Source organism: Lynx rufus, unplaced genomic scaffold (genome assembly GCF_022079265.1).
Source record: "Lynx rufus isolate CCGP_SWC_20201006 ecotype Redwood Valley unplaced genomic scaffold, mLynRuf1.p SCAF_24, whole genome shotgun sequence".
Taxonomy (NCBI): Eukaryota; Metazoa; Chordata; class Mammalia; order Carnivora; family Felidae; genus Lynx; species Lynx rufus.
The window spans coordinates 3,716,301-3,735,354 of NW_025814839.1; the positions used below are offsets into that span (position 1 = coordinate 3,716,301).

The window sequence follows — 19,054 nt, forward strand, 5'->3', positions numbered from 1 at the left end:
TTGTTTCTGAGGGGCAGGCTAGGGTGATTCTTGGCATCCCTGACCCTCTGCCCGCACTGGCAATTTGGCTTCGGCCCTCACGTTCCAGTGGCTCCCACCTCCCCACATTCCCCATGGAAAGCACCAATTTCTAACACTGTTGGAACCCTTCGCCCAGAAATCCCAAGAGCCATCTGTGACTTAACCACCCTAATTCCGTGTTAACAGTGAACGAAGCATGTCTTTTAACTGCTGGTGTCTCCACACCCAAGCTGGTCTCTAGGTGGAGAAAGGAGGCAGAGAGAGGTCAAGGAAGGATGTTCATTTATCCACCCCATGCGCATTCATTAAGTGCTAGCTAATTGGATCCCCCCGCAGCTCTTCACATCATTGTACCCATTTTACATTTATGAAAGCTGAGACTCTGAAAGCTGAGTGACTTTCTCAAAGTCACACAGCCAGGACACAGGTTTCAGACCCCGGTCCCTGAGACTTGCCCATGTGCTCTCTGGCCCTTCCTTGAAGCCACAGGCCTCTGTTAAACCTCTGCTGCATGTGCCCCCTTGCTCTCCTCTCCCCTCACTCACCCCTTTCTCTCCAGGGCCCACTTTGTTTCACCACTCCCACCAGAGTACACAGAAAGCCCTGCTAGGTGTTTCTCGACCATGCCTACAAGTTTTTCACCACCAGGAAAGTAGAATCATCCAGATACTCTAAATGGCCTCTTTTCTCTGAGCCCAGGCGGACTTGAGTGGGAGGGCCTAAGCATTCTGTATCTATTCCGTGGAGGGCTCATACAAAGATCTTGCTGCAGTTTGGAAAGGCAGTTTGCCAGCTCTGTGGAGCTGCCCGGAAGTGAGAAGGAGGACGAGTGTGGGACACTCCGCTCATCACTCCTGATTTTCATCAGGACTGCAAAATCCCCATTTGAAGGGGCAGAGAGGAGGTAGGAAGCTGACAGAACTCAAGAAGAATGTGGCGAAGACAAGGCAAGGAGAAAAGGGATGTCTGTCTAGGACAGAGAGAAAACGCTGGTGTTTATGGAGGTCCAGATAGGCCCGCACCTGTACTGCAGGAGCACGGGAGGCTGCGGTGAATTGCAGACCCCCAGCCTGTCTCGACAGGAGACAGCTAGTTGGCTCCAGGCGGTGGTTGGTTGTCAGTGGAAACGTGGGCCCAGGGTAGCCAGATACTCTGATTTTCCAAGAGAAGCCAGTAATTTGGATCTCTTCTGGTTTTTAAATGCTGGCTCAATATATATGCACATATTTTCATGCTCACAGTACTTTATGGAGGTGTAATTTACATACGGTAAAATGCACAAATCTTAAGTATGTAACTTGATGAATTTTGATGGCTCAAATATTTTTAAAACACTAGAGGGTCCAAGAAAATATGTCCTTGGGGTGCAACTGGCCCTAGACCCCATCGTTCATGACACCTAGTTTAATGCACTGTGTGACACCCATGAGCGAGGTGGAATTCTTACACACAACTATATCCCATGGACAAGGGGAAAGACTTTGGGTGGGAATGCAGTGAAAACCCCATTACTCTCATAGCTAAGGGCACAGGCTCTGGAGCCCAGGGTATGAATCCTAGCTTTGCCACTGCTGTGTGACTTCAGACAAATTACTTCACCTCTCTGATGTCTTGTTTTCACCACCAATACAATCAGGAGGATAATGACACTGACCTCCTAGAGCTGTTGTATGGATTAAATAGGCAAATGTGTTAAACACTGAACAGTGCTTGGCACATAGTAACTGCTTGATACGTGTTCACTACTGTCCTTTTTTTTTTTTTTAATAGACTTTTTTAGAGCAGCTTTAGTTAGGTTTAGAGAGAATTTGAGCAGAAAGTATAGAGCTCTCATATACTGTCTTCCCTCCCCCAACCAGCCTGTTTCCCCTAACATCTTCCATTAATGCGGTACATTCGTTACAATTGCTGAACCAATATTGATAGACTGAAGTCTGTCCTTTACATTAGGAATCACTCTTTGTGTTGTACGTTCTATAGGTTTTGACAAATGCATAACGTGTATCCACCATCATACATAATAGTTTCGCTGTTATTTTAAATCAAAACTCTTTGTTAGTCCGCAGGGCTACTTTAGAGAAAGACCGGCTGTGGCTTATGAATAACTTCTGGTGGGCTGGCAAGAACCCCATTTTTTACTCTCCCACTCAGAAAGTGCAGCACATTCAGGCGCAATAAGGGGACATTTTAGAGGTGAACCTGAGTCTGTTCCAATTTACCCATGATGGAAGCTACTCTCCCACCTCAGGTCGGGAGTCACACAAATTCCCTGCCACACAGGTGGCCCTGAGTCCAAAGATCCCATTCGCGCTCCAGCTGGGCCCTTCCTGTGTGACTTGGAGCCACTGTATCAGCCTCTCTCGGCCTCTGAAACAACGATCCTCCCTGCCCAGGGCCACCCCTGGGAGTGTGTGGAGGCTCAGACGCACCAATTTCTATGAAAGGTCTTTGTAAATCATGAAAAGCTCTAGATTAAATTTGGAAGTATTATGATTATAATCAGTTAGGCAGTAAAACGGAGCTGTTGTGAAGCAAGCCTGGCCTTCAAAGGCTGAGCCACAAGTCAGTTGCATGCAGGGGCTCCGTGACAGTCATCCATGGCTTGTCCCTCTGGGGTGAAGTAGCCAGAAAGTCAGACACACAGCTGGAGCCTGCCTTTGGCTAGAACAGCAAGGCCGAGCCAGGGCACCCACTCCTGGGTTGCTTCTGCTTTCATAGCCTGCCAGCCAAATGCCAATCAGCACGGAGCTACGTTTGTGGTATCTGCAGCTCCCAAAAGAGGAAATTGGACACAGATGCTTCCAGCGCCCATGAGAATGAATTTCAATCATCCAGCTTCATCCACTGGCCACACCCTGGGCAGGACAAGGAAACATAACTTCTGTCCTGCCCTCACATGTATACGGCCTTGATAATAAGCTTTTTGGTGTGTTATATGAGCATACAGTTGATTTTTTTAATACTCCAAAGCAAAATTTATTTATAAGGCACTAAAGAAAGCCTCCTGTCCCTTTTATGCTGGGAGCCCTCCGAAGAGAAGTGGAATTGTGTATTCGCTGCTAAAAAAAGCCCTGGCTTATACAATTTTAACAATAGAAAAATGATCTTTGTGCTCCAGTGCATGGATGCTTAAAGGAAAACAGGCAGTCTGTTCAGGTGGCTGGTGAATTACAAATGAGTGGTTCGCCTTTGTTTTGAGTGACAAGCAATTTAAATGCAGTCTTACGTGGAGGCCTGGAAATTCTTTTCCCCACAAGAGAGAGAGAGCACAAGAGGAAAAGGAAAAAGAAAAAAAGCTTCCTTTTTGAACTGAGAGATTATATTAGTTGCCACTGAGCAGAGGTGAGAAGTTGGAACTTCATTTGATAATTATAAAATCAGTAGTTTGTGATTGGACGTAATTGATGATTATACTGTTGCTAATAGCCAGCCTGCCAGCCTGCGCTTGTGGGACATTTCATTTTTGCGCTGCTTCCAAGCCATGAAAACCAGCCCGGCGTGGGGCGCCGCTCACGAGATCTCAGGGAGCCTGACATAAATGCGTTTGGGGGCCTGTATTATGTTGGATAAAAAGTGTTCATTAATGCCGACATTTGAAAACACTTTCCTCTGTGCCTTATTTTTAGCCTGGGAATAATTACAAATATTAGAATAAAATTGCACAGTGTTTTTCTCCCCTGCCTCGTCCTCTCCCAGCAGGTCCACCCCTCAGTCAGAGCCTGGGTGGGTTCCTAGGCCTTGCACTTCCTTTGATTAAAATACCAGTGGGGTGGGGTACGAGTGTGTGGGGAGGAGGGTGTCTGTCTGTCTGTTTAGGTGAATTAGAGCCGTTGCACAACCAAGTAGGAAGAGAACTTAAGCCCAGCACCTTCGCTTTACAGATGGGGAACTTGAGACTCAGGGAGAGGGTGAGACTTGCTCAAAGATGACTAGAGACTCAAGGTGCCAGCTGAAACCAGCACCTGGCTCTGCTCACTCTCAGGTTCAGCTTCTCCTGTTTCCTTCCCTGCTGTTGACTTCCCCAGGACAAGTGCCAGTACCACTCCTCTGGAGTGGATCCCGGGCCTCTGTCCCCTTCTACCTTGGGCTACTCGGTTACTTCATCAGAGAGCCTGCAAGGGACCTCTGCAGAGCCTCTGAGATCACAGCTCAGTTTGGGCTACCTGGGGGGCACCATGCTCCATCATCATTCTTTTTTTTTTTTTAATGTTTATTTATTATTTTTGAGAGAGAGCAGGGGAGGAGGCGGGGTGGTACAGAGGCTCCAAAGCGAGCTCTGCGCTGACAGCAAAGAGCCCAATGCAGGACTCAAACTCACGAACTGTGAGATCAGGTCATGTCCTGAGCAGAAGTCAGATGCTTAAGCCACTGAGCCACCCAGGTACCCCTCTCCATCATCCTTCTTGATTAGGGGTTTTATTTATGTTTGTGATTTGTAAGGATTAGCTCAGAGAGCCTTTTAAATTACCTCCTTATCTCATTCGTTCATTCGTGTTTTTTTTTATTTTTTTTAATGTTTGTTTATTTTTGAGAGAGACAGAGACAGAATGCAAGTGTGTTAGAGGCAGAGAGAGACGGAGACACAGAATGTGAAGCAGGCTCCAGGCTCTGAGCTGTCAGCACAGAGCCCGACGCAGGGCTCGAACTCACGAGCCATGAGATCATGACCTGAGCTGAAGTCGGACGCTCAACCGACTGAGCCACCCAGGCGTCCCTGTTTGTTCATTTAATTAGTGTTGGTTTAGTGCCCACGCCCGGCCTGGCCTGGCCTGGCCTGGCCTGCAGAGGAAGGAAAAAAATCATAGCAGTGGCCATTTAAGATCATCCAGTTGTTCATGCCCCAGACTGTGGAGTCTTCCTGACTTCCCGTTACGTCTCACCACCGCCACATTGCCTCTGTATGCCTAAGGAGCAAATCTGGTCGTTCAAATTCAAATTCATGCAGACCCGAGCATTTCTCCCCTTCCACTGCCACCACCCTGCTCTGAGCTGCCATCTTGCTCACCCAGACTATTACAGTAGCCACCTCTCTGCCCTCCTTGCTTCCACCCCAGCCAGCCTCAGTCCATTCTCCACACAGCAGTCAGAGGGATCCTGTTAAAACGTTTATCAGATCATGTCCCTTTCTCTGCTCAAAACCCTATCATGGTTTCTCATCCCTCGCAGAGGAAAAAAGTCCCAAGACATCACAGTGGCCTGCAAGGTTCTAACCCTGCCGTTTACCTCCCTGACTTCCTCTCCTTCTCTTCCCTTTCACTCACTTTCTCCCACTATACTGGCCTCTTCACTGTTACTCAAACAAGCCAAACACACTTGTGCCCCAGGGCCTTTGCACCTGCTTTTCTCACTGCCTGGAATACTATCCTTCCTCCAGATCACTGCACAACTTACTCCCGAGGCCTTCCTTGGCCCTGCTAGGCAGCACACACCCTGCCCCAGACTCCTATCCCTCTCCCTGCTTTAGTTGCCTCCCCTGCCCTTGATCATTTTCAGACATTCTATACTATGACTTATTTTATTGCCCACCTCTGCCTTGAGAGTGTCGGATCCTCAAGGGTACAGGTTCAATTCAGTCTTGCTTGGTGCTGAATGCCCAGTGCCTAGAACAGCCCGGTCTTTAAGAGGTGGTCTAAAAGGAAGGACTGCCGCTTCCACCGGTTTCTCTCCAGCCTTAGGATCACCCCCAAGGATGACACGTAAACACTGAGCTCATTTTTCAGCAGTCATTTACTGAGCACCTGCTGTGTGCAAGGTTGCGTGAAGGGGACACAGCAATGAACAGATAGACAGACTCTCCCATGGTGGGACTCACACCTAACAGTTGGCCAACCCCAGGTTGAGAAGGTAGCTTTTGGAGCTGGACAAGCGTAGGAATGACTCCTCAGAAAGGGATGACTCACCCCACCTGTGCATTCAATGGAAACCAGCTGGGGTTAAAAGTATAACCTGCCGGAAGAGGACTGGTTTCTAAAATCTCAAACCTCTGCTGTTGAACAGCTGCTTTCCCCTTTGGCATCTGTCACATGGCCCCCATGAATGCAACCATTTGTCCATCCTCTTGGTAAAAGGGCCCAGCCTGCTGGTTTATTCCCACCTCCTGTCAAAGTAATATTTTAGTCCCCAAGAAGGCAAATCGCCCAAACCCTGGGCCTCCCTGGAGAGCTGCTATATCCTTGGCTGCTTTTTAAACTCTTTGTGCCTCAGTTTCCCATATTTCCTTCTATGGGAATAACCATAGAGCTCACCTATCTTAGTTCAAGCTAATAGAATACCACAGACTGGGTCTCTGAAACAAAAGACTTTTATTTTCCCGTGGTTCTGGAGGCAGGAAGTCCGAGATCCATGGTGATGGCGGGGTTAGTTTCTGCTTGGCCTATAGACAGCTGCCTTCTCACTCTGTTCCTCAGTGCTCCTCCAGCCCTGGGGTCTCTTCCTCTTCTTGTAAGGACATTAGTTCTGGGGTGCCAGGCTGGCTCAGTTGGCAGAGCATGTGACTCTTGATCTCAAGGTCACAAGTCTGAGCCCCACACTGGGGAAACAAGATTACATTTAAAATTTTTTTTGAATCTTTAAAAAAAAAAAAAAGGACATTAGTCCTATAGGATTAGGGACTTGCCATTTTGACCCCATTTAACTTTAAATACCTCTTTAAAGTCCCTGTCACCAAATACAGTCACATTGGAGGTTAGGGCTTCAACATACGGATTCAGGGGAACACAGTTCAGTCTGTAACACCACCTCATGGGAGTTTGGCAAGGATCAAGTGAGTTAATGCATGTAAAGCACCCAATATGTATTTGAGGGACTTGGGAAGGAGGCAGGATGATTCTCCTTGGGCATGCACATAGTAGGTGCTCAGTAAATACCACCTGTTACTGTCATAGTTACTGAGCTCCTGCCTGTGTCCCTCACTGTTGCAGGTTCAGGCACTGAGGGGAGAATCTAGAAGCTGTACTTTCTAGAGCGGGGGGCGGGGGAGGGGTGTCTCAGATCTCAAGCATGGAATTTGAATTAGTGACTTACACCTGAGGATTCAAAATAGGAACATGTGGCCAGATACATTAATTCTGTTCCATCCTGTCAGGATCTAGAAATATCTGGTGCTGGCTCCTAAGCTGCTAGATGAGGCCTCTCCAGAATCCCCATGACCCTCGCGGAGTGCCCCCACCTCAGAAGGCCAGAGAGTGTGTCAGCCTTCTGCCCCCCATCCAGGCAGGAGCTGAGAAAGCGCAGATCAACAATAGCCAACAAAAATAAGAGTCAAACTCTTATTTCTTATTTAAGCCCCGACATTAAATTGTAATTTTCATTTGCTCTGCCACATCAATGATTTATAGCAGAGAGAGCGTTAGCGCTCAACCCGGGAAAGGAGCTCCCAACAGACACGCCGTGTGAGGCGGGAGAATCAGCTTCTGCCGAAGAGCTAGATGCTCGGCTCCTCCTGGCTTCCCAGTCCCCTAACCACCTAGCTCCTCCAGCTCTTTCAGAGAGGCCAGCCGCCTCCACAGACCCCCCGCTAGGGTCAGTCCCAAGCAGGGGTTAGAAGTGTGGGCTTTGAAGACCAGCTAAGCTGAATCTGAGGCCCAGCTGCCACATGGTGTGACCTTCTCCCTTCCGTGCCTCAGCGTCTTCATCCATCAAATGGGAGGTGACACCACCTCCTCCGAGTTACGATTAAATGAGATAATACGTGTCCGACACTTAACACAGTGCGTAACACAGAGTTAGTGCTTAGTAGTCACTGTTATTATTAGTGATAATAACTCTTATACCAGCCCAACAGGATACGTGTTATCCCATTTTACAGGTGGTAGAAAATCAGAATATGACTCTAAAGTAAAGGGATCTATCACACAGACTCTTATCTTAGAATCACGTATAAGCCTTCTGGATAGTCTAGCCAAAGCCCTGTGTGCAAATCTCCCTGAGTGTCTTGACAGTCTCACAGATACGTGGTCATATACTGGATGCCTCTCCTGATGGGGAGCTCAGTGTCTCATAATGTGGCCCATTTTGAGAACTTAGAGCTTTCTAAGACTGCGTCCCCTTGAAATGTCCGCCCTCCTCTCACCCCTGGTCCACTCCTACCTATGGAATATTTATGGCTCAGAATGAATGCATCTATTTCTCTCGACACAATAGCCACAAGGATCTTTAGCTGGTTATAGACTGTTCTTATGTGTGTCCCCCTGAGTCTGCTCCTCTCTCTTGACTAAATGCACCCCGCACCCCTCCCCACCTTCAGCCTCCACCTTGTCCTGAATCAGGAGTTTATCTCCGAATCACTTTTCAAGTCTGTTCTTTGGTCCCCCTCTCCAGCAGCCCCCTAGACCTGGGCACCAACACCTACCCCAGACCCTGCACCCTGCCCGGAGCAGCCACCACAGTGAGCAGATGACTCCCCCATTCACAGCTGCCGGGTTTCTTCCTGCCCTTCGTTCTCCACATGCCCCTGCCCCCCCTCATTCTCCATGCACCCCCCTCCACCGTTACTGCTCCCCTTGGGTTCTGTGCCCCCACCCCTTGCTCCCCCTTCATTCTGACCCCCTGGTTCCATGCTTCCCCCGATGTCTGTGCCTCCCTGACTCTCCATGACCCCCTTCTCTGTTCTTCCCTCAGTGACCATGAACACTGCAGCTCTCCGCACCCCTGGCTCTCCCGGCCTCCTTCCTCTCTGTGCCTCCACCCATTCTTCCTACCCCTCCTTGCTCCCTATGCATCCCCTCAGATTTGCACACAAGGCCTCCAGAGGGAGAACCAGGCCTCAGAGAGCATTAAAGGGCACCCCCCACCTCTCGCCATCCCGAGCTGATTCCTTTTTCCCCAGATCTCCTGCCTTCTGCGTCCTCCTCAGAGGTGCTGATCCTGAGATCTTTGGAGCACCCACCTCCTCCCAATTGCCCATAAGCCTTCAGTTTCTCCCAGAATCCTGCCATATCAAACACACCCACCCTATCTCCCAGAACCACTGCACACTACCCTCCCTGGAGCCCAGGACCCAGTGGTAAAAGAAAGCTGTTTTCTAAGTGTGTTCCACAGAACCTTAGTTTCCAGGTTTATTCTCTGAAGGAAAAAGTTCTGTGGCCTGAATGCATTTGGGAAAACACTGGGCTAAGCTGAGTTAAAGGGGACTTTTTCCTACAGCTCTTGTCTGAGCGTCCATTCTGTACATATGCAGGCAGAAAGTGTGTGCAGACTTAGCCACAGGTCCTCCTTGTCATGGCCAGGGGACTGTGCAACATGCTTTGGGAAGCACTCGTTTCTAGTTTAAGCCTGAGCCCTGGAGTGAGAGGACTCTGGGCCGCCTCTGCCATTAACTGGTTCTCTCAGTTGGCCAAGTGATTTGGCCTCCCTGAACCTCAGTTTCTTCCTCTGAAGAATGGGGGCCATAACAGTGCTCACATCTGAGCACCGGGGTGGCGGGGGGGGGGGGGGTGGAGATTCCAAAGATAAGGCACTGAGCGCTGAATAAGGGTTCAGCTTCCGAAAGCTCTGACCATTCTTTGTAGAGAGCTTGGACAGAGAAGTTCTTGATAACCAGTGGATGTTGTCACCACTAGCTCGGATAGCTTATGGAAGCTCAGCCTCGAGAGGCCCCCGAATTTGCCACTTTTAACCACTTGACAGACGAGAGCTAAGTGGCTAGAACAGGCTTTTGCCTCTCCCTTGACTTAACTGGTTCCGCACCTGTTATTTTCATACTAGGGGGACCAAACACATTTTCACCCTCGTATTACAGCGGGTGGTGTAAATGCCACGTGCTCCATCAGATGCTGAGCTATTTCTGATGGTGACCTTCTTGGTGTCTGTAGCTGGCCGCCACCTCCTCCTCCTCCTCCTTCTCCAGATGGCCTTCAAAGATCTGCCTGTCACAAGCCAAATCTGTCATTCTGGACACTTTCTCCCGCCCTTCTGTGTGGTAGGGCCCCGCCATGAGGCAGAGACACATGGCCTTTTATTTGTGCCAAGCTCACCTGTCTGGGCACGTGGGTGAAATGCACTAGAGTTGCAGACTTTGGAAAACACATCCTGTGTGATTGGAAGAAGATTTAATTAACTGCTTTATCAGAAGGCTTTTTGCCAACTTCTATGGGACCCTTTGCCACATGTTAGCTCATTCCTCCCCAGCAGCTTCTTGCCAAATGGAGATCATTCTTCCCACTTGATGGATCAACAAACTGAGACCAAGAGATGCTTAATGACATTAGGCCCAGCACCGGATCGGGCTCTAATGCCATTAGGAATTTTGACCTGGTATTCTGGAAACAAAGTCATTGCTCTAAAACAAGACTGAACAGGCAGGGCATCCCCGTGGCTACTGTCTTCAAGTCATATTTACTGTGGGAAGTCCTAAACTTGAACTGATTAAAACTGAGGGCTGTTCCAAGATGTTTTTAGGTCTCTGCTTTTGAAAATACTATCTAGCCATTAGATGAGTCTCTGAAGCAGGGATCAGCAAACATTTGTATGAAGCACCAGATAGTAAATATTTTTTTATTTTATTTTATTTTATTTTATTTTAAGTAATCTGTACCCTCAACATGGGGCTCAAACTCATGACCCTGAGATCTACTGACTCTACTGACTGTGCCAGCCAAGCACCCCAAATACTTTTTATTTTACAGCCAGAGTCTTAGTCACAACTAGGAGCTCAGCCATTAGAGCATGAAAGCAACTGTAGACAATAAATAAAAGAATGGCTGCAACTGTAATCCAATAAAACTTTATTTACACAAACAGGTGAAGGGCCAGAATCGGACTAAGGATCATAGTTTACCACCCCTTGATTTAGACCAACACTGTCCAGTAGAAATGTAATGCAAGCCCCATATGTAATCTAAATTTTTGAATAGCTACATTAAAAAGTAAAAAGAAACAGGTGAATTTAATTTTAATAATATATTTTACTTAACCCAGTATGTACAATGTCATCATTTTAACATAAAATGGGTATAAAAAATTAGATATTTTACAACCTTTGTTCATCCTAAGACTTGAAATCCCATATTTTACACTTACAGCCCATCTGAATTTGGAATAGTCACATTTCAAAGTGCTCAGTCACCACATGTGCTAGTGACTACTATATTGGACAGTGTAGCTCTAATGGGCAGACCAATAGTATAAGGAGACAGTCACACAGATAAATAACACTCCCTTACAAACTGATAAGCACCATGAGCAGAAAGCAGAGGTTACTATAGGCAAGGACAGGGAAACATGAAAGGAATCTTCTGGCACTTGCCTCACCCCTGCCAGAGTTCCTTTTTAGAAGTCTGTGGAACATTCTTATGCTTTTCCCCAAACCCCATTCACCACACATGCTCAGCATGGATGACTGTAAAATGAAGCATTCAGACTTTGCGGTCTGATCTCTGATAATTTTCCATCTAGGGATCAGGAGATGAATTGCTTCCTTTTCTCATGGCTTTTCCTGGGCTGCAGATCAACAGCACAGCAGTCCGTGTCTTGGTACCGCCATAGATGATGTCATAAGATTGCACGTGGGGTCTGAGTGACTATCCCCACTGGCTGAGGGTTTTTCTATCCAGGAGAAAGGGGCCAGCATCTGGATTCAGAGTAGGAATTTGAACCCCCAGACCTGGCATGAATCCTGCTCTGCCATTTACCTACTGGGTGATCTTTGGCAAGTTATTCAGTGTCTCTGATCCTCAGTTTCCTCATCTGCATAGTGGGGATAATGACCTTCAATGATTGGTGTGTCCGTGGGGAGAGATGATCGTGGATAGTAAGAGCATCTGGGACATGGTAAACGCTGAATGTTATAATTTTATTATTATTTTATTAGCCCATCAAGGATGCCCCCCCCCAAACTCTGAATTAATTGTTCCCTCATCACATTAGAGACTCCAGCGTTTGCATCACCTCCTCTCTTATTATGGTTCCCCTTGGGTGTAGCTCTCCCACTTAGCTCTGAGTTCCCAGAACAGAAACTGTGTCTTGTCCATCTCAGCAAAAACTAAAATCTACCTGCACTTGGTAGATGTTCTACCTTTCCTAGATTCTGGAACATTCTTTATGTTTACCATTGCCTTTTCTTTTCCAGGAGACAGTTCCTAATGTTCCACCCACCAAACTGGGTCACCCCTCTCAAAGTGGGGTCACCCTCCCCACTTACACACTCTCAAAGCCCCCTTGTACATTTCCTTCGAAACATTTAGCACTTGTAGTTAATGAGTTATCTGGAGAATCTGCTTTGATGTCAATCTCCCCACTGGACTGTGAGTCCCATGAGGGTAGGACTCAAGTCTGCATTATTCATCACTGAGTTCTCAGCCCACAGTGCTTGGCACATAGCAGGTGCTCAGGAAATGTTTGCTGAATGAATGAAAGACTGTCATTCACTCTGGAATTTAAAAGACCAGAGACTAGGGGCACCTGAGTAGTTCAGTTGGTTGAGCATCTGACTTCAGCTCAGGTCATGATGTCACAGTTCGTGAGTTCACAGCTCACATCAGGCTCCATGCTGACAGTTCAGAGCCTGAAGCCTGCTTCAGATTCTCTCTCTCTCTCTCTCTCTGTCTCTCAAATTAAAATAAAACATTAAAAATTAAAAAAAATACTGGAGGCTGTTCTCAGAATAACAGCAAGAGACTTAAGGAACTTTTGATACTGACCTTTTTGAAATCATTTGCTCAGGGTGCCTGGGTGGCTCGGTCAGTTGGGCATCTGACTTTGGTTCAGGTCATGATCTCACGGTTTGTGAGTTCGAGCTGCACATCAGGCTTGCTCCTGTGAGTGTAGAGCCCACTCTGGATCTTCTGTCCCCTTCTCTGTGCCCCTCCCCTGCTTGCACTCTCCCTCTCAAAAATAAATAAACATTTAAAAAAATAATGCTTATAAAAAAATAATAAAACAAAATCATTTACTCAACATGAACCATACGTTTCCCTCTACCTCTTAAATATTGAATTCTCTGTGGACCTTGTAAAACCTTCAAGCTATGCTGTCCAATAGAAATATAATGTGATCCATGGATGTACTTTTACATGTTATAGTACCTTCATTGAAAAACAAGTACAAGGAAACAGGTGAAATGAATTTTAATAAAAAATTTTATTTGACCCAGAATATCCAGAATGTTATCACTTCAACATGTAATCAATATAAAAAATGCCGATGAGCTGTTGTACATTTTTTTTATTATTATTTCTACTAAGTCTTTGAAACCCTGTGTGTATTTTGCACTCACACCACATCTCAATTTGGACTTGGCCACATTTCGAGTACTCAGTAGCCACGTGTGATTTCTGGCTTCCATGTTGGAAGCTTTAGGGGAACCTCTGTGGTTTTTGAATTCTTCCCAGTGTGCTGTGTGTGGAGGCAGGGCCTTCTCAGGTGGTCTTTGTATCACATCAGATAAGTGCACCTGAGGCTGATCACCCGGCGCTGGACAGAACCTGTCCCCATTAACAGGCAAGAAGGAAGGGGTCGGTCATACCAAGAGGTGACATATATGCGACTTAATGCATCCCATGAGTTATACAAAGGGCGTTACATGTGTTAAGTCATTTGATCCTCCAGCAAGGGAGGGTGTGATGTTATTATCCTCATTTTACAGAGGAGGAAGTAGAGACATAGGGATTGAAATGACCTATCTGCTCCAGGACACAAAGACAGTAAGTAGTGGGGCTGGAATTTGAACCCAGGTGACCTGATCCCAAGGCCTGTGCCTTAGTTGGCCACTTCTTTGAATGAACTGTCTCAGAATTGGCCCCTCTCATTTCCAGGATGGCATCACAGGCAGGACCTTGAGTTGGTGCAACCCGCTTAGATTTGTTCATTCAGCAAATTCTGTTGAGTACCTTCTGTGCACCAGACAATGTACTCACAGAGCTCACATCGAGGGAAGGAATTTGATCACAGACACTCCTGCAAATGACATCACTGGGATTCAGAAGAAAAGCGCAACTTTGCAAGAGGGTGATTTACAAGTGGATATTCCCCATAGATTCATCATTGAAGAAGTTGGCACCAGAGGGAGAGGTATATCAGTATCAGAGAATAAGGATGTTCCAGTCCAAAGGGGGATACCCAGCCCTGAATATTCCCAAGGATGTAGGGATGGCGGCCTGTGGATAAGGAGCTCGCTCTAGCCATGTGCTGGGATGGCCCAGGACTATGCCAAGGGGACTGGCTACCAAGAGCCAGCATCAAGGCCACTGTGAGGCCAGAGCTCAGAATTCGTAGCCAGGAGCAGAGAGGGATGAGATGGCACTATGTCCCAGAAATGTCTTGCTGAAATTTATCTTATGGAACCTCACCGGCAGAGTGAAGAAAGTCTGTGAGCAAGAGAACAAATGCATGAATGAACTCTTCACCACTGGGTCATTCAGCCGTTTGTGTTTTCATCAGTCAGGAAGCATGTGTTGAGCTATTTGCCATCTTATGAGAGCTTTAACAATTTCTCTTTAATTCTCAGTAGCTAGGAATGTTCCCCAGATGTGTCACACTTTCCCCCAGAACATGTGTCATATTTGAATCTCCAGCATTACCCTTTAATAACAGCGATAATAATAATAGCTGTTAGTAAAATACTCTGTTGCAGGCCCTGTGCTAAACACTTAACATGCAGCTTCATTCAGTCCCCATAAGAGGCCTGGGAGGCCTATTTATAGGAGGTTCTAGTTTTCACCCATTTTCCAGCTGAGGAAACTGAGGATCAGAGAGGGCCAGTGATGTGCCCAAGGTCATACAGCTAGGATCCAGTACGGCCAGGATTTGAATGTGGACTTTCTTTTTTTTATTTTTTAAGTGTCTTTATTTATTTTGAGAGAGAGAGAGAGAGAGAGAGCACAAGCTGGGGAGGGGCAGAGAGAAGGAGAGACACAATCCCAAGCAGGCTCCACCCTGTTAGCGCAGATCCCAGTGCGGGGCTCGAACTCACATACTGTGAGATCATGACCTGAGGTGAGATCAAGAGTCAGATGCTTAACCAACTGCGCTACCCAGGCACCCTTGAACCTGGACTTTCTAATCTCTACACTTTTGACTTTCATTTCCCCTCCTCCTCCCCATCCCATGTTTGCAGATACAGAAAATGATCCTATTTTCTTCTAGACTCAGATGCCATGATTACACATGACTCTTTCTCTTGTTTCCAAAGGTGGTGGCCCTTAGTAAGAGAAGTCAGGAGGCCGAGGCAGCTTTCCTGAGCGTTTACAAGCAATTAATTGAAGCACCAGGTAAGAAACACTTGGCTTCCATTAACTGAATAATTCATGACAAGGAACAGCCAGCCGTTAGGTCATTACACAGGGACCTCCCGTCAGTGGGATCTAAGAACAGGCCAAGATGCCTGGGTTAGGCTAGGCCCTGCCCAGGTGAGGCTTGTAGGGGTGAGACGGCCCACAGTCTGGCGTGACATGTCCCCACACACTCCTCCACCTTCCCCCACCACCTTCCAGTATTAGCCAGGGAGCTAGATCTCCCACCTGGACCTTCTTGGGGAGCCACATGTCTTGACTGCCAGAACCCCCATCCCATTGCCACGAAGGACAGAGGGTGCCAGAGGAAAGACCTCAAAATGTTTCCCCAACCTCAAAAACTTTATGTTCAGCGACAGCCAAACCCAAAAGAACCCGTACTTGTGTGACTCTATTACATAAAATATGAAGAGGGGAAACAACCCGTGTGTGCCTCAGCGGGTGACTAGCTAAACTGGTTCATCCATACAGTGGAATACGAGTTAGCCATAAAAAGGAACAAAGCCCTGACACCTGCTATACCGTGGATGACCCTCAAAAACATGACGTTCGGTGAAAGAAGCCAGACACAAGGTCACATAATGTAAGATTCCACACATACCGGGATGTCATAAATGGGCAAATCTGTTAGAGACAGATCTCAGATTGGTGGTTACCAGGGGCTGGGGCGGAGGCGGGGGTGACTGTGGGTACGGGGCCTCCTTTTGGGGGGATAAAAATGTTCTAGAACTAGATAGAGGTGGTGGTTGCACAGCATCGTGAATGTCCAGTGGCCACCGAGTTGTTCACTTTAAAATGGTAAATTGTATGTTCTAGAAAGTTCACCTCAACTAAAAAAATTAACCTGTACTGTTAGAAGTCAAGAGAGTGATTTCTGTTGGAAGAGGGCGATAGTTCCTATCAGGGGCCTCTGGGGGCCAGAGATGCTGTTTCTTAATCTCGGTGTCAATCACAGAGCAGTGAGCAGTTTAAGAACATTGAGCTGTTCACCTAAGACATACAGATACATTTCTGTAAAAAGTTTCCCTTTTCCAAAATGGCCCATCCTGTGCCACCTTCTCATTCCTTGACTCAGAAAAGGAAGCCCGTAGAAGTGTAGTGATTTGCTTAACAGCAGTGGGTCTGGGAGGGGACTCGCTGTGCTAACTCCCTCCACCCAGACAGCCCCCCAGGCCTTTCCGGGCCCCTCCACACAGCCCCAGGAATCGGTACTATCTGGTGATTGGGGCTGGGGTTTATGAAGAGGAAAATGAAATCCCAACTAAGCCAAGCCATGGATAAGACAAAATCATTTCTACCCGAGGTCAAGGTCGTTTGTGGAAGCTTTGTGTTCGTGGGGTGAGAAGGTCCCTCACTCCATCTGTCGTGGGCAACCACAGTAGCTTGAGTAGTGTCCTCTCAAAATTTACGTCCACCCTGAACCTCAGAATATGACCATATTTGGAAGCAGGGTCTTTGCATATGTAATTAGTTAAGGATCTTGAAATGAGACCATCTGGATATGACTAGCGTCCTTATAGGAGGAAGAGAAGACACAGAGAGACAAGGAAAGAAAGCCAGGTGTAGACAGAGGCACAGGTTGGAGTGATGTGGCCCCAAGTCCAGGAATTCTTGAGGCCACTAGGAACTGGAAGAGGTGAGAAGGATCCTCCCCTGTGGCCCTTCAGTGGGAGCAGGGCCCCGTTGACACCTCGATTTCAGACTTCTGGCCTCCAGAGCTGTGAAAGAGTAAATACCTGCTGCTTCCAGTCACCCAGTTGGTGGCACTTTTTCACGGCAGCCCTGGGCAACTGACACAGCAGTGCTGACTTGAGGCTGTCCCTCATGTCCCATGGTCTATGAGAAGAGGGAATCCTTCAGCCTGTTTACTCAAAGTGTGGTCCCCCTGCAAGCTGGTTGGAAATCCAGCACCTCAGGCCCCAGTCAGCTTCTGCATTTTCACAAGCTCCCCGAGCCCTGTGAACATGTCAGAGTTTAAAAAGTACTCCCCCTGGGGTTCCTGGGTGGGTCAGTCAGTTAAGCATCTGACTCTTGGCTTTGGCTCAGGTCATGATCTCACAGTCATGGGATCAGGCCCCACATCTTGCTGTGCACTGAGCACTGAGCATGCAGCTTGCTTAAGATTCTCTCCCCCTCTCTTTGCCCCTCCCCTGCTTGCTCTCTCTCTCTCTCTCTCTCTCTCTCTCTCTCTCTCTCCTCTCTGTCTCAAATTGATAGATAGATAGATAGATAGATAGATAGATAGATAGATAGATAGATAGACAGTCAGCAAGCACTTACCTGGAAAAGAGATTGTTCTGCCCTCTGTGTTTACAAGCCCCAAGGGAACAGGTCAACCAGTCCCCTTCACTGGGGTACAAAGAGGTTGAGTCTGATGCCCGAGGAGCAGCGAGGCTCAGGTCTCAGCACATTCAACAAATATTTCCAGAATGTCTGCTCTGTGTGACAACTTGCCTACACAAGGGAGTCTGTGTTCATTTACCGAGGCTACTGTAACAAGTGGGGGACTTCAAACAACAGATATTTATTGTCTCATAGTTCTGGAAGCCAGAAATCCAAAATGAAGGTCCCTCTAGGGGAGGGGCTCTTCCTTAACCTCTTCCAGCTTCTTGAAGCTCCAGATGTCCCTTGGCTTGTGGCCATATCATTCCAGTTTGTACCTCTGTCTTCACATGGCCCCTCCTCCATATGTCTGGGTCCCAAACCTTCAGCTCCTTATAAGGACACTGGTCATTGGATTTAGGGCCCACCCAGGCAATCCAGGATGATCTTCTACCAAGATCCTTAACTTAATTACATCTACAAAGATCCTTTTCCCAAATAAGGTCGCATTCACAGGCTCCAGGCTTTAGGGCATGGATATATGTTGGGGCCACCGTTCATGTAGAGGCATGTGCATACTACAAACACCCCCCTTGCCCTGGTCCTGCCCTCTAGTCCCAGGAGAGCAGAATGCTGCGTGGGGCTTCTCAATGAGGATGTTTCAGCAGCAAGAATGGCTGAGGCTGGACCATACGGCCCTTAGGGCTCTACACCCACTATGGGGACATGGCTGCGGGGCGAGAGGCCTAGACAGCCATGTCCACAGCCCCAGCAGGTGTCACCCTCACTGAGGACCATACCAGGCATGTGGCTGAGAGGCCCCATTCGTGGCAGGCACTTTGCTTATGTCTCTGCTCTCATCAGAGGTATCTGGAAAAATCATGGGAAAATAAACCCTCTTAATTTCCATCATTCTTCAGTCTTTAAGGTCTCCGTGACTAATGACTTTGGAGAGTGACCCACAGCAGACCCCACAGATGTCTCCCAGGAGTTCCCACACAAGGCTCATCCTCTGGGCCTATATACCTCCCCTGTAGCATCAAGGGCAGCACTGAGACAGGCTTGTTTTCCAGGCTCCGGGCTAGACTCAGGGTGGAATCCTACCTGGACCACTTACTCGCTGGGTGACTGTAGACAAATTAGTTCACCTTCTGAATCTCAGCCTCTTCTTGTAGAAATTGGAGACTGAGCTATTCTCATCATCATGTATGTGTCTGGCTTCCCTAGAAGTGAAATTCTCTAAGCCTGGGACTGAGTCATACTGAATTTGTATACCCAGAATCTGGTACCCAGTAAGTACCTAATAATTGTTGAATGAATTAGAAGTAAGACTCAGATATAGAAATGGGGGAGGGGAAGAGGCATTTGAATGTAAAGGTGCCTTTTCACCTAAAGCCCTCTGCCTGTCACATGTTGATTTACTCAGAGAGCATTTATCAAGTACCTGCCGTGTGCCTGGTACTTGCTAGACACTGCAGACCTAG

General features: G+C 47.6%; 1 protein-coding gene across 1 annotated transcript in view; it reads left to right on the top strand.

The window, feature by feature from the left end:
• The window catches only part of CUX2 (cut like homeobox 2), a 263,190-nt gene that overhangs the window by 187,579 nt on the left and 56,557 nt on the right, over positions 1 to 19,054 (top strand). The window contains 1 exon segment of the mRNA XM_047088255.1: positions 15,149 to 15,227. Coding sequence (XP_046944211.1) covers positions 15,149 to 15,227 — 79 coding nt within the window.